Source organism: Equus przewalskii, chromosome 24, assembly GCF_037783145.1.
Source record: "Equus przewalskii isolate Varuska chromosome 24, EquPr2, whole genome shotgun sequence".
Lineage (NCBI taxonomy): Eukaryota > Metazoa > Chordata > Mammalia > Perissodactyla > Equidae > Equus > Equus przewalskii.
The window spans coordinates 33,259,894-33,280,690 of NC_091854.1; the positions used below are offsets into that span (position 1 = coordinate 33,259,894).

Consider the following 20,797-nt stretch of genomic DNA (forward strand, 5'->3'; position numbering starts at 1 on the left):
AAGTCAGGCGCCATTTGAATCTCTTGTTCTTTTGTAAAGTAGTTTATACTTTTCTCTTTAAAAGTTTTAGGCTGTATGTAGGTATTATCCTTGTGTTATTTATCTTGCTCACCGATTAATGGACCTTCAACTAAATTTATTTCATTGCTTTGTGATTTTTCTACTTTCGTTTTTGCACCTCCTGTTTGCTGGATATTGGATCTGCTGCGGTAATCCCGTCTTATTTTTCTCTTCCACTTTCAATCTAGCGTTCATAGGAGAAATCACCGTTTTCTGTATATTATCTTAAGAAGTACGACAAGTCTCCCTTTCTAACCAGCAGCTGGGCCCTCTTTGATTAGTTTTTTGTGCCCTGGAGGATGCCCTCGAAGGGCCTCCCAAACTGCGACCCTTAATTACTCCCCTGATTTCAGACTCTCTTCTCCTGCCCTCCATACTTGCTGCTGACTCCAAGCCTTTGTCCCTGGTCTGTCTCCACTGTTCTCATTCATTTACTCAACCAAGATCTATGAAGCGTAACGAGCCAGGTGATGGGGATGCCAACACGGGAAAGCCTCTGATGGCTCTTTACCTCCTCTGTTCCCAGCACTGAAGTCTCCCCGAGCACGGGCAGCACACTTCTGCTTGCTGGACATCTCCACCTGGATGTCTCAAACGACAAGGTTCTCTTCTCTCCCGACACACTCCCCCTGTATTCCCTGGTTCGGTTAATGCCACCTCAATCCTCCATTCTCCTACGCTCTAGGGTGATGGAAAATCTCCTAATCGACCCAGAACAAGTCCTACAAGTTCCTTTTGTGATAAAAATTCCTGATAGGTTCTTTTTATCTTTATGTTCTCAAAGAAAGACGTAAAAACAACAAAACTTTCTAGCAGAGTCTGGGTTACCTGATTTTGTCCAAAAAAGGTTTTATGGTAATTCCATAGACAAAAGAGCTGAACCAGGCAAACCAGCAAACTACAGAAGCATATATAATTGGGAACATTTAAACGACCTCAATAACCAAGTCAATCTCTATTAACTAATCTGTAGCTGGGAGTCAGAAGCCATCAGACTTATCGGGCAGAGATATCTACCTCCTTACTACACTTAGAGAGAGCAATTTTAACAGTGGAGAGAAACTTCCAGAAGTGTCGTCTCTTCCACTCTTTTCTCCTTCTCCACCCTGCAGTCTGCTGACCCAGACCTTAGTGTTCTCTGTGCCATATGCACTGGCCGACTGCCTTGCATGGTACACCGACACTAAGTCTTTTCCACATAACCAGGCAGCTATCTGACCTCCCCTACTGCTCGGCCAATGGACTGGCCCACCTGACAATAAAAATAATTACCTAGTGGCAAGGCGGGTGAGACAATTATACCGCTGGTTCTACTCCAGGCACACCGCGTTAATTAAAGCAAATACACTACACACCTGGAAGGCGTCTGACACAGGACACAGAGTCCCCTGGGTTTTGGTGGGACACATGTTCCACACCCACAGTGGTGTAGGTTACAACTGTCAAAACCCCAGAGGATTCTGTGGAGCTTCTAATAGCACGTGTTAGAAACAACACAAATTAACATGACTAACGCAAAAGAACAGTTTGAAACCAAATGTCATTTCCTTTGTAAAATACAGAAATAGGAAAAATAAGGAACTCCTTCAAAAGTATGTTAATTGTGGCAACTTGGCTGAGCGAAGTGTTAATTCTGCGTGGGAGAGCATGAGTTCGTTTTCATTTAAGGTACTTTATATTTAGTTAATATTACACCTTTACATTGTGTCCTCTCATTTCTTTCTGAGGAAGGTGGAACTGAACAAATTATATCAGTGTGTGGAAACAGCAATAATACCAGATTTTGCTAAGGGAAACACTTTTTTTCTTGACATCATTTGAAATAACTTCCCCCTAAAATTTTGTGCAACCAGCGGTCCAGGGCTCTGAGACAGAAGAGCTGCACCTGCAGGCCCCAGGGGTCAGCGCAGCGCGAGGGAAGAGCAAGCGCAGCAGAGAAAAAGGAAGGGCGGCAGGCTCCGGGGATGGAAGGCGAGGGACCAGGCAGCGGCCCCTGGGGGAGGACGGGGAGGCGGGGAGGCCCGCCCGGCGCCCGTCCACATGGTGTTCCAGTTTGAGTTCAACAGAAACTGGGGGACCCAAATCATTGAACAATACATTGCCTTTCACACAAACTCTCTGGAAACGACTGACAGAATTTTCATGATTCCCTCCACTTACGCTGAAGGCCACTCACGTATTAAACGTCTGTTGGGCACTTTGGACTGAGACCTTGACCTGTGAGTGCCAGGCACTGTGGACTGGTTCTCCAAATGTAATGGGATTTCAATTTGAACTTAGTATTTTAAGGCTTGAATGATCTGAGGTGCTGGCTGGCCCTCTGCTTAATAAGGTGCTAAATAGGGGGTTTTATTTTTTTACCTACAAGCCATTTTACTGCCTCTGCAGAAGTATGGTGATTATAATCGGACATTTTTGGGGAAACATTAACAAAACTCACTGCCAGGAGGCAGCCCCTCACTCACTGCACGGTTCCAGCCTCAGAGACACCTGAAGTGCTGAAATGTAAGGGGAGTAACGGACGGCACAGCTCGCTGTGACTTCCTGCCATCCTTCCCTGAGCCTCTGGACAACACTCCTGGGGACCACAGTGGATAAACAATTGTCTGCCTTAGTGGACGACTACTCTGTAGCGAGAATTTACCAGTGTTGGCAATCATTTATGCCACAGGAAAAAGAGCATTGTATTTTCCCCTTCTTTTAAAGGGGGTGGAAGAAACAGCACGTGGGCAGTTCAGTAACAGTTTTTGGGCATAAGAAAAGAAATCATTTCCTATTTCTTGGAAACTCTGATGTACAAAAGAATGCTGGAAGGTAAAAGCCTTGTTGATTTATCATGTGCAGCAAAGAGTAATTTTTCTCCCCTTGTTATGCTTTCATATAATCATGTTCACTGCCTGTATGGGTGGCATTAAAGAATTTCTGAATAAAAATAATAATTTCTTGCTTTCAACCTTCATAATTCACATCGGCAGGCGCCCTGCTGGGCGGTGGTGCATACTGCCAGCGACGCTCAATCTGTTCTGCACACCACTTATCTGCCTCGCACAGCTGCGTGTCCCATTGACCATGGTACCTGCAGGATAATGCGCCCGTAGGCGTTCTTCAGCAGATTGACCACGTCCGCGTGAGACAGCCCATCCAAAGGTTGCCCATTAATGCTGACAATCCGATCTCCAACCTGGAAGTACAAAAGTGGTAGAAAATCACTATCATTAAGAAAAATTAAATTTGAGAAGAATGCTTACAATTCTTTGTAAGTCATATTTCCCATTTGTGGCTATTATGAAGATTCTGTGTTTCTACTGTGTATGCATGTTCCAGAAGCATGAGGAATTTTTATGGCTTTCCCCAAATGCAGACCAATCAGAGTAACAAGAAGGGGGTCAGATTTGATTATGAAAAGGCACAGCAGGCCACTGCTGTATTTTGGAAATGGTGGTGGTTCATACATCCATCACCAGTAATAGTGGGGCGTACAAATTAACTGTTCAATAAAGCTCTGAGCAGGAAGCCAAAGATTTTCTGCTTTATTTCTCTACCCAAGTTAAGATTCAGGGGCAATGCAGAAAAAAAATCATAAGAATGTTGAATCTTTTGGTCGAAGGAAGATTCTAAGGTGAAACCTCTCAGTGAAAACGATTTTGGGTGGAACAGGGTGCTAAAAATACCACAGGGGGCTGTGCAAATGGGTGCCAATTTATCCTTCCACTGAGAAGCTCTGATATAAACAATATTTTTATATGCCCAGAGACGCAATGAATTTCAGACATAAGCTTTCTCCAATGCATTCTGCCCTCAGTGTGGGTCTCTCACGGCCACTGGAATTCAACTTTAAATGAGGCTCCCAGTGGCGGCAACTCCCTCCCACGCGGCCGAGCTGTGAGCACCTTGCCTTTCCCTCCTGTTTACCTTAAGCCTCTGTGTTCGCGCAGCCACACCGCTGGCCTGAATCATGGCGATGAATATGGGGACGTCCCCTAAGGGGCTTCCTCTTCCTCCAGCAATGCTGATTCCAAGGGCATCACTGGGCTCCTAAAAAAGAAGGGAACAGGACGCTCACATATTTAATAAAGAGCTACAACCCCGCTGTCCCCAGACGGCTGAGGAACAAAGCCAGCAGTGCTGCAGGAGGCCAGGGTGACGAGGAGCGAAGTACAGTCAGAGACTCCGGCCCTTGATCAGCTGGGGGTCTCAGGGAAGTTCCACCTCTAAGCATAACACGGCGGGGGCGGAGGGAATACAACACACACCCTCAGGACCGGCCTGAGGGTTAACTGAGATGATGCAGTGCAGTCCTGGCTGACAGAAAAGCTCGAGAAAAGGCAACTGTAGGAGTAAAAAAAACCCGAACCCTGTGCTGCCACTCAGTTTAGCGGCCAATTTTGAGGCAGACTTGGCAAGTCTGTTCTCATATGGTGTTGACGATTGCACTGCCACACAGATCACGCTCCTGTGGGTGTGAACAAACACGCCTGGCTCTGAGAGCCGCACGCCTGCGTGAGCAGACAGGATCTGGAGGACACAGGGGACAATAGGGCCTGGGGAGAGAAGGAAACGAGACAGATTTTCAGGGGAGGAACGTGGTTCACTCGGCCACGGTGAGGAGACTCCCACTCTGGTCCACGTCTTCCCACATTTATAGTGCACCATCAATGTTTTAAAAGCCACGAAAAGAGCAGATGACAACTTCCAGTTTCAGCGTGACAGCACACACACGCTACACACTTGTCTCCTGCCGATCCACACAAAGGACGCCCGTCAAAACGCAAAAACCACCACCCAAGGCTCCGGGAAAGTCAGGAAACTCAAACTGTGAAGAAAAAGGCCAGACTTGGAGAAGCAAGAGCAGGGGTGCGTGTCCCAGGTTTGTCCCGAGGGCGAGCCTGCGTGGGGCAGCTGCTCAGACGCGCACAAAAACTCGCCGGAACCAGGAGGGGGAGCCCCGGTGGCTGAGGATAAAGAGGAAACCAGAGCAGAGAGCCGGAGAAGGGGCTCCCCCAACGCGGGAGTGAACCACGGAACTCGTGGGCTCAGTGCTAAGCGGCACGTGGGCGCGCAGAGCCAAACCAGGGAACTGAGCTGAGGTTTGCACCACCGCCCACAACAGCTGAGGTGGACCGTGGGGTCTGAACCTGACTGGGTCAGCTGCCTGATAAAATATCAACATTCTTCAGTCTACACGGCATAACACTCACCAGGTCCAGGATAAAATCCTAAATTACTCCACATGCAAAGAACCAGGAAAATGCGACCAATTTTCTTCCTAAGTCCTTTCAAAGGTGCAGGACAGTTGCAGGCAAACACCAACCACTGCCTGGTGGGTTCTCAGTGTATGTGGATTAAGCGCACGGCAGCTGTGGCAGAACCGCATGATGGTCGCGGTGAAGGGACCTACATGGTTGCAAGGCTTCTGCAGTTGGAGTCGATCGCTTAAAAACACACACAGTTGAGTGTGCTTCAATGTAACCTCAATGAAGTTGGGAAAGGAAAAAGACCAAAATGACAACAAAAACCCTATGTGAAAGAGCTTTAAAAACTTGTGTCTATGGGGCAAGCCCGGTGGCGCAGCGGTTAAGTGTACATGTTCCGCTTCGGTGGCCCGGGGTTTGCTGGTTTGGATCCCGGGTGTGGACATGGCACCGCTCATCAAGCCATGCTGTGGCAGGCGTCCCACATATAAAGTAGAGGAAGATGGGCGTGGATGTTAGCTTAGGGCCAGTCTTCGTCAGCAAAAAAAGAGAGAAGGATTGGCAGCAGATGTTAGCTCAGGGCTAATCTTCCTCAAAAAAACGAAAAACAAAAACTTGTGTCACATAAGTGTGACAAGTTATTCATTATTATTAACATGATTACTAGTGTTGCCAGGTCATGCCTATAAGAGAGAAGGATGGCAGTGCTGACCTCACCAGTCACGGGTAGCTTGTGTCCTGTTTTCCAGAGTATTTGTGTCCAGCCTATATTCTCTGAATGCACCGACAGTGAAGCCCTGCGCAAAATGGCAAGATGTGTTTCACTGTGGAGTTCCTGCCTGGACCACGTGGAGAAGAACAGGGTGGGTAGCAGAGGCCTTTTTATAAACGCCTTTCAAAACAATTGGCTGAAATGACTAAGGAAACATAAAATATTATTTTATAAGCCTTGGAATGAGCAGAAACTTATGAAATAATTTGGCCTTGTTCAAATCCCTCCTGATGTTCCCCTCGCTCACCCCTAACTACGTGCACATTGGTGCACTGGACCTCCCCATCACGGGGGCATCCGGGTCGCCACCCTGGTGGAAAGACACTGGGAAGAAACGAGGCAGCGTTGGCCAGAGCTGTGGCCAGGAACAACGATGCCACTTCCGGGCATTCACAACGCGCCCAGTGCGCTATACACATCACCTCGTTTAATTGACGCAGCATGTGCCTTGGGGGGCAAACAGTGTTATCACACCATTCTACAGACGAGAAAGCTGAGGCTAAGTAAGTTGCCAAAGGTCGCAGAGCTAATAAAGGACACAGCGCCTTCAAACATGACTGACACCAGAGAACCGAGCTACGCTGGACATCACTGCACGGCAGGCGAACTACGGCTACAACAAGCTCACACTGTTTTTCAATACTTCTGGAATCTCAAATTTAATGTCAAAGAGATCAAAACAGAAGTCTACTTTCCAATATTCTGGATATCATACAGGAGTTTCAAAATCAGGGCTTGACAAATTTATGAACTGAAATGCGTCTTACACAACCTCCTCAGGAGGGCAATTTCGCAGTTCCTATGAAAGGCTTTTTAAACAAGTGTGGCTTTTGACTCAACAATTTCATTTCCAGGAATTAATCCTAAGGAAATCACCCATAATATGGGCAAAAAAGAAAATATAAAGATATTTTACTATAAAAAATAGCAAAAGTTGAGAAACATGCTAATTGTTTAGTAAGAGGAAGCTGGTTAAGAATGTCACAGCATATTCACAGGGCGGAATACTACGCAACCAACAAAAATTATGCTATACGCTGTCAAAAAAATACTCATCGACATAGCAAAAAGTTCATACTTTAGGGGCCGGCCCTGTGGCCGGATGGTTAAGTTCACGCACTCCACTTTGGCGCCCAGGGTTTCACTGGTTCAGATCCTGGGCGCGGACATGGCACCACTCATCGGGCCATGCTGGGGCAGTATCCCACATGCCACAACTAGAAGGACCCACAGCTAGAAGATACAACTATGTACCGGGGGGGCTTTGGAGAGAAAAAGGAAAAATAAAATCTTAAAAAAAAAGAAAAAGTTCATGCTTTAAAGTGAAAAAGATGAGGTATGAGAGTCTAATGTGATACCAATGCACAAAATGCAGTATATGGGATGCACCAAAAATCCAGCGGTCATCTCCACGCCTTACTCTCTTTTTCTAAGTCTGTGTATGTCCCACAGACCACACACTCACCTCGGTAACTTAAAAGAACACACTACCAATCCAACAAATTGCAGTAAGGGAAAATGTACATGTTATGCAAATCCAACACAAACCAGTAAAATAACAAAATAACTGACTTACCCTGATTATCTCAACGGTCCTTGGTCCCACGTCCATGCCTATAAATAAAGAAGCAACACAAGTAACTTTTTAAAATTAAGAGATAACATATTTAGGCTATAATATTGTCTCGTGAGAATGGGATCAGTTCCTAGGCCTTCGAGAGAGAACACTGGAGCCAGCAGGCACTGTGCCCCTTCTCCACAGCCACAGGTGCAGCCACCGAGCAGGGCTGTGCCCCCCCCCCCCCCCACCCCGGTCTGAGACACATGTGGCCATAACCCTTTGGCCTGACAAAAGCCGCTTGACCAGAGCGGTAGCGGCTGGGATGTGTGATTGGATGGCGCGGAGCGGGGGCATTAGCCATTCACTGCATATTTTTCCGATTTAATCAAGGATAACCTGCTACTTGAGGAAAGACTTGAAAAGACCCCTTGCCCCACCCCACCCCCAGTGGCACATGCACTTCTGACCTGTAACTTTTAAATTTTCTCTTTGTAAATGGTTTCACTTTAGATTTCTGCTCTTCTGTTTTTCACGCGATTTGTGTAAAGTTAAGGGCACATTTCACAGACGAAGCTCTGTGACTCCGTCTCCAGAACAGGCCTTTCAGGAAGCTGAGGCTTATGTGGCCAGGTTCAGTGATGTAAAAATATCTTTATTGAAGGGAAAGGGATTGTTTTTTAAAAATATTAATATTAAAAATAACTGGGTAGCAGGATGGTTTTGCTGGAGGTGTGTCCCAGTAATACCTGGATTCTGGGGGGAAGGGTCGGAAGCTCTTTTTGCGCCGACCAGGTTTTGCAGGCTGCTGACGACAGGAGGCAGGGGAGGGTGACAGCTGCTGTGTGTGCTGTGCTGACTGCCCTGAAACGAGAGCCGGGGTCAGCTGCAGCGAAGCACCGACACGCTCTTAAAATTCACCCTTATTATTAGTATTTTAATTACGGAAGTAACCACACCATATAAGAGAAAATTCTGGAGAGACTAAAAAAGAAACAAAAAATCCCCCAAACTCACTCTCACCGCCCTAACACAAGCCTAGAGCACGTTTTCTCTACTGTATGTGCTTTTATGTATGGTTTCAATCATCAAGGTGGAAAATATGCACTAACAAGCTTTTTTAACTCCACATGAAATCAAAACCATTTTCTAGGTTGTTACATGGTGTTTTTACATGATAGGTTAGTGCTACTATGTGCCATCTGGGGTTACAGTCAACATTCACTCCTTTATTACCCAAATGACATGATCTATTTGCCTAAAACAAGTATAATAAAAAATTGATCAAGGGAAACTTGACCAAATGGGACCCTCAGTTGTAAGAGAAAGCAGCAAATATCAAAACGATATGTTGTTTTAGGAATATGTTAAACTTTTTTTCTCAAAGATTTCCCTAGAGTCAATAATAAGTCAGCCCAATCTGCTATACCTCCATTCCTGTCCTTTCATTCATTTAAATAAATATTTGAGGTCTACAATGTATAGTCATGGATGGCTAGTGGCTACTCACTGCAAATTGCATACATGGTGAAGCGCCTTTCCAATGCAGAAAACAATTCACCAACAACGAATAAAGAATTTCTTCTACCAAATTATCAAGGTGACGCCTAATTGCCTCAAAATTTTAAGCTAAACTTAAATCACAATTATCGCCTGATAAATTATAATTTGATCCATTTCCTTAGTTCTATGATGCAAGTTGTTAGATATTTTAACGTTCTTTATGAAGATTGTCAAATATACAGAAAAGTTGAATTATACAGAAGACATCCATACACACATCACCTAGATTCTACAATTGATATTTTGCTATATTTCCTTCATTACATATATATTTCTCTACTCATCAATTTGTCTTTTTTAAAAAATTGATTTCAAAGTAAGCTATAGACATCAATACCCTTTATGATGGATATATAAATTTAAAGGAGTTTTTTTCATATGGTTTCTGAAAGGATATGATTTAAGTCAATGGTGCCATAACAGATAACTACTCAGAATTGAGGAAGTATAGCATATTACAGCTTTTGCTTAAAAAAAAAATCTCAGATCAATGTGTTTGCCAGGACTTTTATAAATATGGACTTCGCTGGGCAGCACTGCCTCAGTAGTCTGAGGAAAAGACTTCTCAGGAGTTATCTCCATTACACACTTCCCTCTGCAGGATGGAGACCTCTTTCCCAGATGGTGGGAAAAGACATTTTAAAAGAAGAGGCCTGGGGCCCCAAGGTAGAAGACCTCTCTTATGAACCCACTTTCTCTAGGCCGAGTCAACAAATTATAATTCTCCTTGGCCCTCAAAAGAAGGCATCCATCTCCCTATCTTAGAATTGCCCAGAAAGAAATCTGTGCCCTGCAGGGTCCTGACTGCTTGACACGGGTCTGGAGTGGAAAAGCCTGGGACTGGAGCCTGTTTTTCTCTGTCTGGGCCACGGGCTGGTCTTCAAGTCACGATGATGGAGGACACGTCGTTTTCACAGCCAGCTAGACGCCTTCTTCCAACTAGCCAACATCAGTGCAGATGCTCATATCATCTCAGCCATAATTTTAAGGATAAAGTATATTTATCGTTTTTCTTAAAATGGAATTAAACTTCTACCCTCTGAAATAAAAATTTTGTGCAAAGAAGGTTAGATAAAAGTATTTGATGCTTTGGCCCAGGTTGCCAAAATATGACAGCTCACATTTACATACCAGATAAACGGTAATGGCGGTTTTTTGGACACTTAATGATAGAGCTTGTAAATTTGTTAGCTCTGCATTTAACCTGAGTGTGAACTTTATTAATCACTATGATGCTCATGTACATTCCTTAAGGATGGAAATCCAGTTCTGCCTACCACCGCCCCTGTCAGTCCTCACTCTTCTGAAAACACTGGAGCTCCTTGCACCCCTTTGTGCCTCTGCATATGCTACTCCCTGTCTGGGATGCCTTCTTCCTCTTTTCAATCTATCAAACTCCTTCTGGAGTGAGATCCAATGGAACCTCCTCCGTGTAGCCTCTCCAGGAATAAACGTTCCCTCTCCGCATTGTTCACTGCATTCTAACCTCCCGTGTGCAACGACGCTTTAATGGAATCACCACAAGTGAACCTCCCGTTAAGGAAGAAGCTGAGATAACCATGCTGCATCTCAGGTTCCCACAGCTCTGGTCAGAAGCACCCTTGTTCCCTCCTGGACGCTCACAGCAGCCCTGCGGCTCAGTATCTGCTACCCCTTACAGACGCCAGAAACGGGAGAAAGTTGCAAACTTAATGTGATGTTTACTGAGTTTGACTGCTTTGAAGATTCTCTAAGACAAGCCAGCTTGTCTGTGATCCTATCTGAACAATGGTATTTTTCTTCACCCATTTTCTAACCCGACGAGGCAAAAGAGGCAGCTCACAGCATTCCAGAAACACTCGTGTGTCAATCACAACATCAGAACATCTTCTGAACGAAGGCCTCAGAGCGGCTTTACGTCTGAGGTGACCAGAGAGGGCACCAAAAGTCATGCTTTTAACCTCAAAACAAAGGCCTATCTACAACCCACAAAGGGGATTACGGGGTCACATGTAAATTTCTACCATTTCAGTATGTACCACATGGGACTAAAATATAGTCTACCATCTTAATTTTGTCAGACATTACAATGAAAAAAAAAACGCAGTGAAATCTACTTTGTTAAAAAAAGAAGTAGCACTTACATCAGCCTTGCAAATAAATATAAGATATTTGCTAACCCACGAATATCACCCATTAAGGCCGCCCTCCCACAGGAGAAGCCCTCACACTTCACTCTCCTAGGAATACACCAATACACCATTAATTGCCCTCAGCATGTGTGAGTGGCTATTCACAAGTTAACTTTATAGCCATATTTAATTGAATGAATAGAACAATGTTGTGCTAATGAGGGTCAAATTGCCACCAGATGTTGCTTCTTTCTGTTTTTTTAAGAATAAACACAGCTGTGTGCATGTATGCACAGGCAATATAGAACTAATACTGGGGGGAAAAGTGGTTCTAAGAAAACATTTGCAGGCAATAAAGGAGAGAAAAATCTAGAGATTAATGAATTTCCATCCCACCTTTCATTTTTATTTCAAACACATTAAAATACACTGAGCTTGGTGTTGTGAATATGCTGTATATTACACATTATTTCCAAGTAATCATTTAGGAAATGGGGAACTTTCTCCCAATGGGGACAGTTGAGTGAGTCAGTCTGATGGGAAGCCATCAACAACCTGACTGTTCTGCAACGTCTTCCTCAAGGAGGTCCAGGAGCCAGCGCGGAGTCTTCCAATCTCCAGCTGCACCAGCCCCTGCGCACACTTGGGAAGATAAGAAAAGAACAGAGGTGAAAAATGGCAGCATTTACGTTCTAAATTATTATGGCAGAGCCTCCACTCATCTCGGCAGCCAAGAACTGTAAACGGGTGATGAAGGCAACGGGCAAAGAGCAGATTCAGTAATCAAAACATCACACAAAATAACAAAAATTCATCAACTCAACAGTATTCATCTCATGACTTCATGACTTCTTTAAACATGTTAGAAGGATGAGATTTCAATTCACCTCTTTTCTCTTCCTTCCTGTCTGATGAAAGTGTTAATGAGCAGTAAAATAATTAAGAAGAAGTGGTGAAAAGGAGGACAGAAAAATCAAACATAGAGATAATCTGCAAATACAATCCTCTCTTGAGTGATAACTGATAATTGACTATATTAGGAAATCAGGATTTTAAAAATAAACAAAATCCATTTGTCTTTGCAAAAGCTTCCACAGCTATTTGCGAAACAGAATAAGATTCAATGGGTTATAGTTGAGTGGAAATTTACAAGAATTTTTATTAACTACTTTCTTCTAAGGGAGGTGGGGTCCACGTGGCAGGAATGTGACACTCGGAAGGGAATCCTGAACCTCAGCATCTCTACAACTTCGGTGGGAGGCAGGGTGGGTGGTAGGAAAACCTATAGAGGACAATTGTGGATCCCTGGAATTCTCACAAGCATGAAAAAAAAGCTTAGAAATCCCCAAACAGACTTCCCTTCAATCCCATTAGTGAAGATAACAGCTTTCTTTTAAAGCTATTCCTGATTGGTTAAAGTAATCAGAGATTAGATCTTTAGTAAAAACTAGAGCCAATGCAAAATCCAACCCATTTTATAATCAAGCTGGATTAGAACTGTTCCCGCTGGGCTTCAGTTATGCCAGCTGGGCACACAGCCGCCTAGGGACTCACCTTGAGGACAGTGGCCACTGTCTCCTGTGAGGCATTTCTCATGTCCTCCCCATTCACAGATAAGATCTGATCTCCCTGAATCAGTCTTCCATCCAGGTCTGCGGCTCCACCTTTCACGATGTCAGAAATAAACACTCCATTTCCACTTCTGTGAACATCATAAAGCAGAGGGTAATGGCGCAACCTGATAATTCTTTCTTAAATCTGAGATTACTGACATTATATATAGATTCGTTAAATCCTAAAACTTGGAAGAAGGGTCCTATAATGCCATCTAACCCAGAGATAACCCACTAACTTCCCAAATGATGAGCTCAGAGTGCTTGCCTTTTAAATAATTTTTGCCTATTTATGATGCCTATTGTAATATTCATTTTCATTGGCCCAAAGGCATAATTTCTGCAAGAAGATAATTTTAGTGAAATGAAATGGAAATTCACTTTGAAAAAAAGTAGAGCTAAGTACTCTTAAAATGTACAGGTATTTCCTTAGAGATCGGCTCAGCTATTACATCTGATCTATTTCTGGCCTCTTTCTCACTCTCCTTCTTCCTGCTTTTATGACTTTATGGTTTTAATCATATTTATTCATTTGATGAATAAATAAACGTATGTCTCAAAGTTCAGGAGGTTAAAAAGGGGGGACCTTGAAAAGTCTCCCTCTCACCCCTTCTCCCCAGGCCCAAGTCCCTCTCGGAGGCAGCCAAGGTCACCTGTTTCTTGGGTGTCTCAGTGTCTCCAAGAGATATTCTATGTGGACATAAGCAAGTGCATGTGCGTGTAGTACAAACGTGTGAGTATGCACACATACTTTTTTTTTCTTTAACTCTGCTTTTTCCACTCAACACTCCTTGGCAATTGGTCCTTCCTAGCACTGAGAGCGTCCTCATTGTTCTTTATGGCTGCATACTATTTTACAGACGTTCTTTATTTTCACTTATTGGTAAAATATTGACAGACACAGAGGTTATTTCCATTCTTTAACTATTGCAAACAATGTGCAACGAATAACATACTTACAAGCACATTGTTAGGATTCACTCCGAGTCGTGGAACTGCTCTTCAGAGAGCTGTGAATTTTGAGAGCTTATACCTCTGATCCCTTACAATGGAACTTTTGCGCTAAAGAAGGTAAACGTTCCTTACAAACTCAATCTGAAATACTGGCGTGGTATGAAGATTATCTCATTGATCCACGACAAGATAATAAAGTACCACCCATTTCTAAGTGGAATCTCCCCAGGCACGTGTATGTGTCACAACAAGCAGGCAAGCTTCAACATGGTTTCTGTTAGGTGCTCTGCACCCAGATGTGTGTTGAGTTTGTTTAGAAATATGAATCTCAGTTTTTTTGTTTTGTAATGTATTTTCAGATGGATGGTTTTATGGTGCTGAAGCAAAAAATGAGATCACGACAGCACAGTACTTGGCACAAAATCAGTGCTCAAAAATGGCAGCTAATATTTTTATTTTAATAACCGCTTGGACTGCTAGACAGAAGCATTAGGCTAGTCATGAGAGGCTGTTGAGGGCACATGACATAATATATACAAAACCAACTTCGATTCTTCCAAAGAAGATGTTTGACACCATTTAAGGTCACATTGGGATATCCCCTGAAAATCCCACAGCCCTGTTGGAAGCAGCTCACACTGGACATCTAAAGCCAGCAAACCCTGGAAGCTGGAGCTGCAGTGCCAAGACAGTACTTCCTTCTCTGATATTCTCATACGACTGCGAACAGTTACCGTGATTCCCACCACGTGTGTAAGCAGCATGGGCTTCAAAACAGCAGCCTAGCCACGACGAACAGCAGCCTAGCCACGACGACCTACCTAAGCTTTTGGTGCAAGCTATTATCTTGGGGTCAATAGTTTTCTTAATAGAAAACTACTGTCATGAAGAATTTATGTCTGTCTCTCAACCGTGTCTACTCAGCTAGTGTTAGTTAACACGGTATGAAATTAACAAGGTACCTCATGGTGGAGCAATTTTCTTAACCCAACATCGTCATATAATCCCTCTTGTTGTTAGCGGTTTCTCAGGTATGATCACTTTAACCCCTAGGAACCCCAGGTCTGAGCTTCAAGTTGAAAGAAGCTTGCTGACTCTCTTCTTACTCTATATGGGAATAAGTCTGGGCAGTCTGGGTTGATTTGGCTTAGAGTTCTATCTTTATATGACACTTGTTTGGCTAAGATCTTGCTCAGAAATATGACCTATGTCATTCAAATATTTATAAGTATGTTCGTTTTAGAAGTCATATCATCAGATCACACTAAGCTTTTTAGCAGCCTCAGTCCCCAGAACCCTGAAGGAAAACGCCATCGGTCCTGACTTGCGGGGCATTTCCTTACCGTTTCCCAACGATGCTCAGGCCTAGTCCTCGGCCAGCCTTCTTCTGCAGATGCACAGGGAAAATCTCCAAGTTCTGCTCATCCCTGTAGTGCGCCTCGTCTCTGTACACCACCAGCCGCACCTTCTGCGGGGTCTGCCTCAGGGCGGTGATGGCTTCCTCATGGCTGGCACTCCTCAGGTCAATCCCGTTAACCTGGAACAACGGGCATCTGAGACGGGCTGCTGACAGCAGAGGCCTCTGCCTGCTGGAGCTCCTTGCTCCAACCAGGGAAAAACGTCTAGAAAGTTCCACCCATTTCCAAAGCACACAGGTAGTGACACTAGCGGTTATGGTTGCTTCAAATCTAAAGAAGGTAACCCTTATATTACCCACAAGCATGGAGCGTGGGTTAGGACACACAACGATGCAATTTTACGTAGCCGTAAACTTTACCAGGGTATCAACACGAGAGCGAGCCGCCTAACTGGCTCATTTAACTGAGGTCAAAAGGGAAATAAGCGTCAGTGTTTGGTCAGCGTTTTTAGACTCAGTTTGCTTATTGAATCTGACATCCTCACTCCTAATTGCTAATATCATAACTACTTCAGAACAGGCCAGAAGGAAATGAGGGACCAGTACTTCCAACAGTGTCAAAGACTCGCTGAAGCCCACTCATTTGATCCTGATCTGAGTGAGCACAGATAGGACCATGCATTAGATGGCAAACTGTGCCAGGAACAGCACCGAGTAAGCCATGCCTCAGCTTTGGGCAAATCAGGCGAATGTGGGCAAGTCGTGTAACCTTGGAGAGCCTGTTTCCTTGTCTGTTCAATGGAGATCACATCCAACTTAGTTATTTTTTACCCAACAAATGCTTGTGCATTAACCTTTTATGAATATTTACTCCTTTGATCCTTATATTAACTCTCTGAAATAGGTACTATTACCATTTTACAGATAAGGAAACTAAGGCATGGCGAGCTTAAGTGATCAAGGATACACAGCTAGCAGGTGGAGGTGCCCTGACCTGAACCCAGACTGTCTTCCCACCCTTAGTCTCTATACCATGCTGTCTCATCTTACTCTTAGAATGGCTTATAGGAGCCCTTGCCACAGAGAAAGTCAAGTACTGATGCTGGCTAGTGAATCCAACACAGGGAGAAATTGAGTGGCACAGTAGCTTGGGACTCAAAGGAAGGGAGTCATGGGTCAGTCCTTCCAGGTCACAGCCAGGAAAAGAGCCAAACAAAGGGAAGGATGGGCCCCAGCCATGGCCTGTAGATGGCAGAATGGAAGAGGTCCCTCAAGACGTTGGTTCCACTCTGTGTTCTGGTCCATCCCTACATGTCTTGGGAGGTCAAGCCTATCTCCAGACCTCCACTCCCTCATCTGTGCAGTGAGGGGCTGATCTAGGGCTTTCCCACTTCTAACATTCCGAAGACTCAGGACTCGTGGCATATGGAACAGTTACAGAGAAGGGGGCAAAGAGGAATGAGCCCTTCTTGGAGAAGGTGACTTCTGAGCTACCATTTCAAGCTGATTCCGTGGGCCGAGAAAATGTCTACAAGCCTAATTTTCAAGCTGCTTTTTCTTTTCTGGATATCTTGGCGAATCTGTGTACTTGCTTAGATAACAGTGGGTATGCATGGGATAGAGATGGACTGCAGTGTGAGTGCTGATTCCACCTTACTGACCACGTGAAACCTTAGGTAAATTCCTCAAGTCAAGCTTCAACTGTGTCATCTATGAATTGGACATAATAACTGATTAATATTGGATAATAATAGTATCTGCTTAGTGTCATGAGGGTTAAGTGACATAAACCCTGACGTGCGTTGGCACAAGGTTTGACACAAGGCAAGCTTGAGGTGAGCGAAGAGTCGAGCTTTTACAGGGAACAGGAGCGGCTGCACCAGGGCTGTTTTGTCTCAGCACCAGATTCACTGTTGCTTTAGGCCCAGGAACGCATTCTCACTGTTGCTGAAGTAAACCCACAGAACAAAGGGGAAACTGTCTCTAGAAAACGTGGTCTGAGCTGATTATTTTCCTGTATTCCAATAGATGGCACACAAGACCACTTCTGTTAGTGGAAAAAAGTTACCTCCGGGGGTGGAATTCTCTAAGCCTGTAAAATATCTTGTGAAAGGCACTAAGAATTATACTTTTAACTAAGAGCATGGTCATTTTAAACTCTAACATTACAAAAACCACTTGAACTGAATTCCAGCATCAAGATGTCTGCTGGAATCTCACGATCTACTCTGCGTTCACAGTTCATTTCCTCCCCTGCTTATCAAGAGACACCACTAAGTGCACCGACAATCACAAGGAAATATCACCGTGTGGCTAGAATACCGCGGAGTGACTGATTGCCTTAAGAGCCGTCCAGAGGCACCATATGCATTATTTAGAACCTGAGTGCAGAGCAGTAGGGGTGGCAGGACAGGGCTCCCTGTTTGGGAAGAAGGGTCTAAGAAGCCCTGTTGTCAGCGGGGTGCATCATGCCCTTGGGTGGGACAGGCATGTGAGGAAGCGGAAGCAAGTGACCACCGCTTTCGAAGGAAAGAGGAACCAGCCTGGGGCAGCAGCTCCTCACTGTTTTATCCCACAGGGAAAACCAGGCATTAGCCCTCTGCTCTTCTGCTCCCACTTGCACAAAAATCGAAGGAGAGAATGGGAGTAGGGGTAGGATAAAAAGAGGGACTGGTCCTAAAAGGAGAACCAGAAAGAGGACAGTCCATGCTAATCATAGAATCATGAATCTTGCCATGCTAAAAAATTTGATTCCCTCTTTGAAAGCAAGACCTGGCTTGTCCCAATTTAACATGAGGATAGCACTAAAACCACGGAAGGCCAGCTTGCACAACGGCGGGACTCGCCCGAGCAGGAAGTCTGCCGTCTGGAAGGCACCAATGCAGAGCTGCCGTGGTTCCCGGTCCCTGAGTGCACCACCAAAGCCGGCCTGTCATCTTCTCGAGGCGACCTGTAGGCACGGCTGATCACGCGTCATCACGCACCTATACTCGGCGACCACATTGGCACAGGTGCAAACACGGGGTCTCACACTGCTTAGAAAGGAAACACGTTACTCGACCACACTGGGAGCTCTGTTTCCCAGCTAAACACACGATCTGCCCTGTGGACTAGATCCTGTCTGGGGCAAGAGAAGAGCCTGTCTCGGCCATCTTGAATGAGAAGTGTGGACCATCCAGGCATATTGGGTAATAGAATTTGGCTAGATGCCAGGAAATGGTTTACTTGACCTTTGAAATTCTCCTTCCACTTACAACAAATCTGCTTTCTTCATGCTAACCTGTCCTGAGTGTTCGCTTGTACACGAATATGCTTTATGGAAGAGAACAGCTACAGCTCAGGGTCCATCCAATACAAATAAATAAATATACTTGAAAATTTTTTTATCGAGGAGTAACTGCTATAAAATAAACTATACATATTTAACTATGCATATGAAATTATACATAATTATGCTGTGAATTTATATGAACTTATATCTCTGTGCCCATTGCCACAGTCACGATAACACACCTACTAGTTTCAAGTGGCCATTATGGAATAATCTGTGGGGTTAGCAATCACGTCAGCATCAAGGCAAGTGCGCATCTGTGCTCTTCAGAATGTTCAGTCTGCTCATCTTACAAAGCCAACTGAGACAATGCCAGTTAATTAGAAAATCTAGGGAGGAAAAAAACCCCCAAACTCCTGACTGCTAAAACACGGTGCTGTTGCCACAGCAGTCCGGCCAGCTCCCAGAGAGGCCTCGCCTGCTTTTCCAGCCGCACATGCTCGTACCTTAATGACCGCACTGGGCATAGGTCCTAATCCAACGACGAAGCAGAGCCAGGCCTGCAGAGAAACCCTAGAACTCGCCCTCAATTTAATTTGCAGGGAGCCTGGCCTCTCCTTTAACTCCTTCTTGCCTATATTTTCTGGCCTGAATTATCTCTCTGATTTCATCTTGGGAGGCAGACTTGAACCACCGAAGGGAAAAGTCAAACGCTCTGATGTCATTCACAACGTGCTACATTAAAGCTGCAAGGCGAACGTGCCCGTGCCCCCCATGAAGCACCAACTGCTCATTAAGTTCCTCCAACGAGAGGAGTCAATGTGGACCAGAGGCGTCACACCATCGGGACAGCTCTTCAGTCCCACCTCCCAGGGCGCCTGGCACTGACTCTCCCTCCACCCTTCCCCAGTTCCGACACCGCCGGCCTTGGCACTTTTTAAAAGGCTGCAACGCCTTTGCTATATGAGACTCCATTTGAAACAGGCAGGTTAAGCATCTCAATTTTTAACAAGTACCATATACCACCTAAATGGAGAAGATTCACGTTTCCATCAACTAGAAAACAAGGGGCCGAGGCATGAGCCTGCGTCTGACATGACGACTCATTAGGAATAACAAGATAATACTGAGAGCTGCGATGAAGTCTTTAAACCACCAGGGTCCACAGGTCTGTGCTTTAGGAGGAACCTGAGTAAGGCATGATGGAGAGGCAAGACGATCAAACCACAATACTAGACAGTCTCATTTGATGTTAAGATTACAGAACTGTAAGTTGTACTTTTCTTTTTAATTAAAAAAAGTTTTCACAGACAGATTTAGATTGATAATCTGTCATGATTCTAATGACAGAGATTCAATATACATTAAAAAAAATAAGGTGCATGTTTTGTTAAGTGGGAGAGAAATAAGTGAGGCTGTAGTTGATAAGACAGAGAAGAGATAAATTGACTTCGCAGATCAAGATCAGTGAAGGAACCATATCTACTGGTATAACATAAAATCCACACATACATACCTCCAATATCTGGTCACCAGCCCAAAGTCTGCCATCTCTGGCTGCTGCTCCTTCTTCATAGACTTCGTGTATCACTATAGCATCCTAAAAAAACAAATTCTTATTAATTTTCAACAACCTCAAATGCTTCCTAAAGCAAACAACCAAATCACAGGCAGCAACCCATAATTTTTTTTTTTTTTGAGGAAGATTAGCCCTGAGCTAACATCTGCTGCCAATCCTCCTCTTTCTGCTGAGGAGGACTGGCCCTGAGCTAACATCCGTGCCCATCTTCCTCTACTTTTTTATATGTGGGATGCCTGCCACAGCATGGCTTGCCAAGCAGTGCCATGTCTGCACCCGGGATCTGAACCGGCGAACCCTGGGCCACTGGAGTGGAACATGCGCACTTAACTGCTGTGCCACCGGGTCAGCCCATCAACCCATAATTTGATATTTGCTAATAATGTCATATTTCATTTGACCTAAAGATAAACAGAATCCAGTTATGATATATTCAGAGGTACAATTAATTTTTCCTAAGTTTATTATTTCACTCCTCTGGGACTGGCTTTACCTCATATTTCAAGTCACTTCCCCCATGTGTTTTCCTGTCAACCCTGTACATCGCTGCTGCGTGTGAACTTGAGGGAACTGTGCGTCATTCTTATTTACATTTTACGGTATATTCTGAAACATGGTTTCAGGTATTTATTGGTATTCAAGGATTTGGCATGGATGTGTGGCCTGAAGAAGGGGGTTTGTCAGGCCTCATTACTTGGTAATGAAAGAAAAGAACTTCGTGTAATGAACTGGCCCCGGGGGACAAAGTGTGGAGCAGGAGAAAGAGT

General features: G+C 44.6%; 1 protein-coding gene across 11 annotated transcripts in view; it reads right to left on the minus strand.

Annotated features, from left to right (window-relative positions):
* PATJ (PATJ crumbs cell polarity complex component) overlaps positions 1–20,797 on the minus strand; it is a 303,918-nt gene that overhangs the window by 20,789 nt on the left and 262,332 nt on the right. For 8 of the 11 annotated variants that reach the window (XM_070592216.1, XM_070592217.1, XM_070592211.1 and 5 more), the window contains 8 exons: positions 19,968–20,051; positions 15,167–15,360; positions 12,811–12,958; positions 11,812–11,898; positions 8,332–8,446; positions 7,601–7,638; positions 3,973–4,095; positions 3,137–3,241 (listed from right to left, as the gene is read on the minus strand). In XM_070592216.1, coding sequence (XP_070448317.1) covers positions 3,137–3,241; positions 3,973–4,095; positions 7,601–7,638; positions 8,332–8,446; positions 11,812–11,898; positions 12,811–12,958; positions 15,167–15,360; positions 19,968–20,051 — 894 coding nt within the window. Of the gene's footprint in view, positions 1–3,136; positions 3,242–3,972; positions 4,096–7,600; positions 7,639–8,052; positions 8,236–8,331; positions 8,447–11,811; positions 11,899–12,810; positions 12,959–15,166; positions 15,361–19,967; positions 20,052–20,797 lie in introns of all 11 variants that reach the window. The other 3 variants (XR_011532436.1, XR_011532435.1, XR_011532437.1) reach the window with 1 other exon arrangement.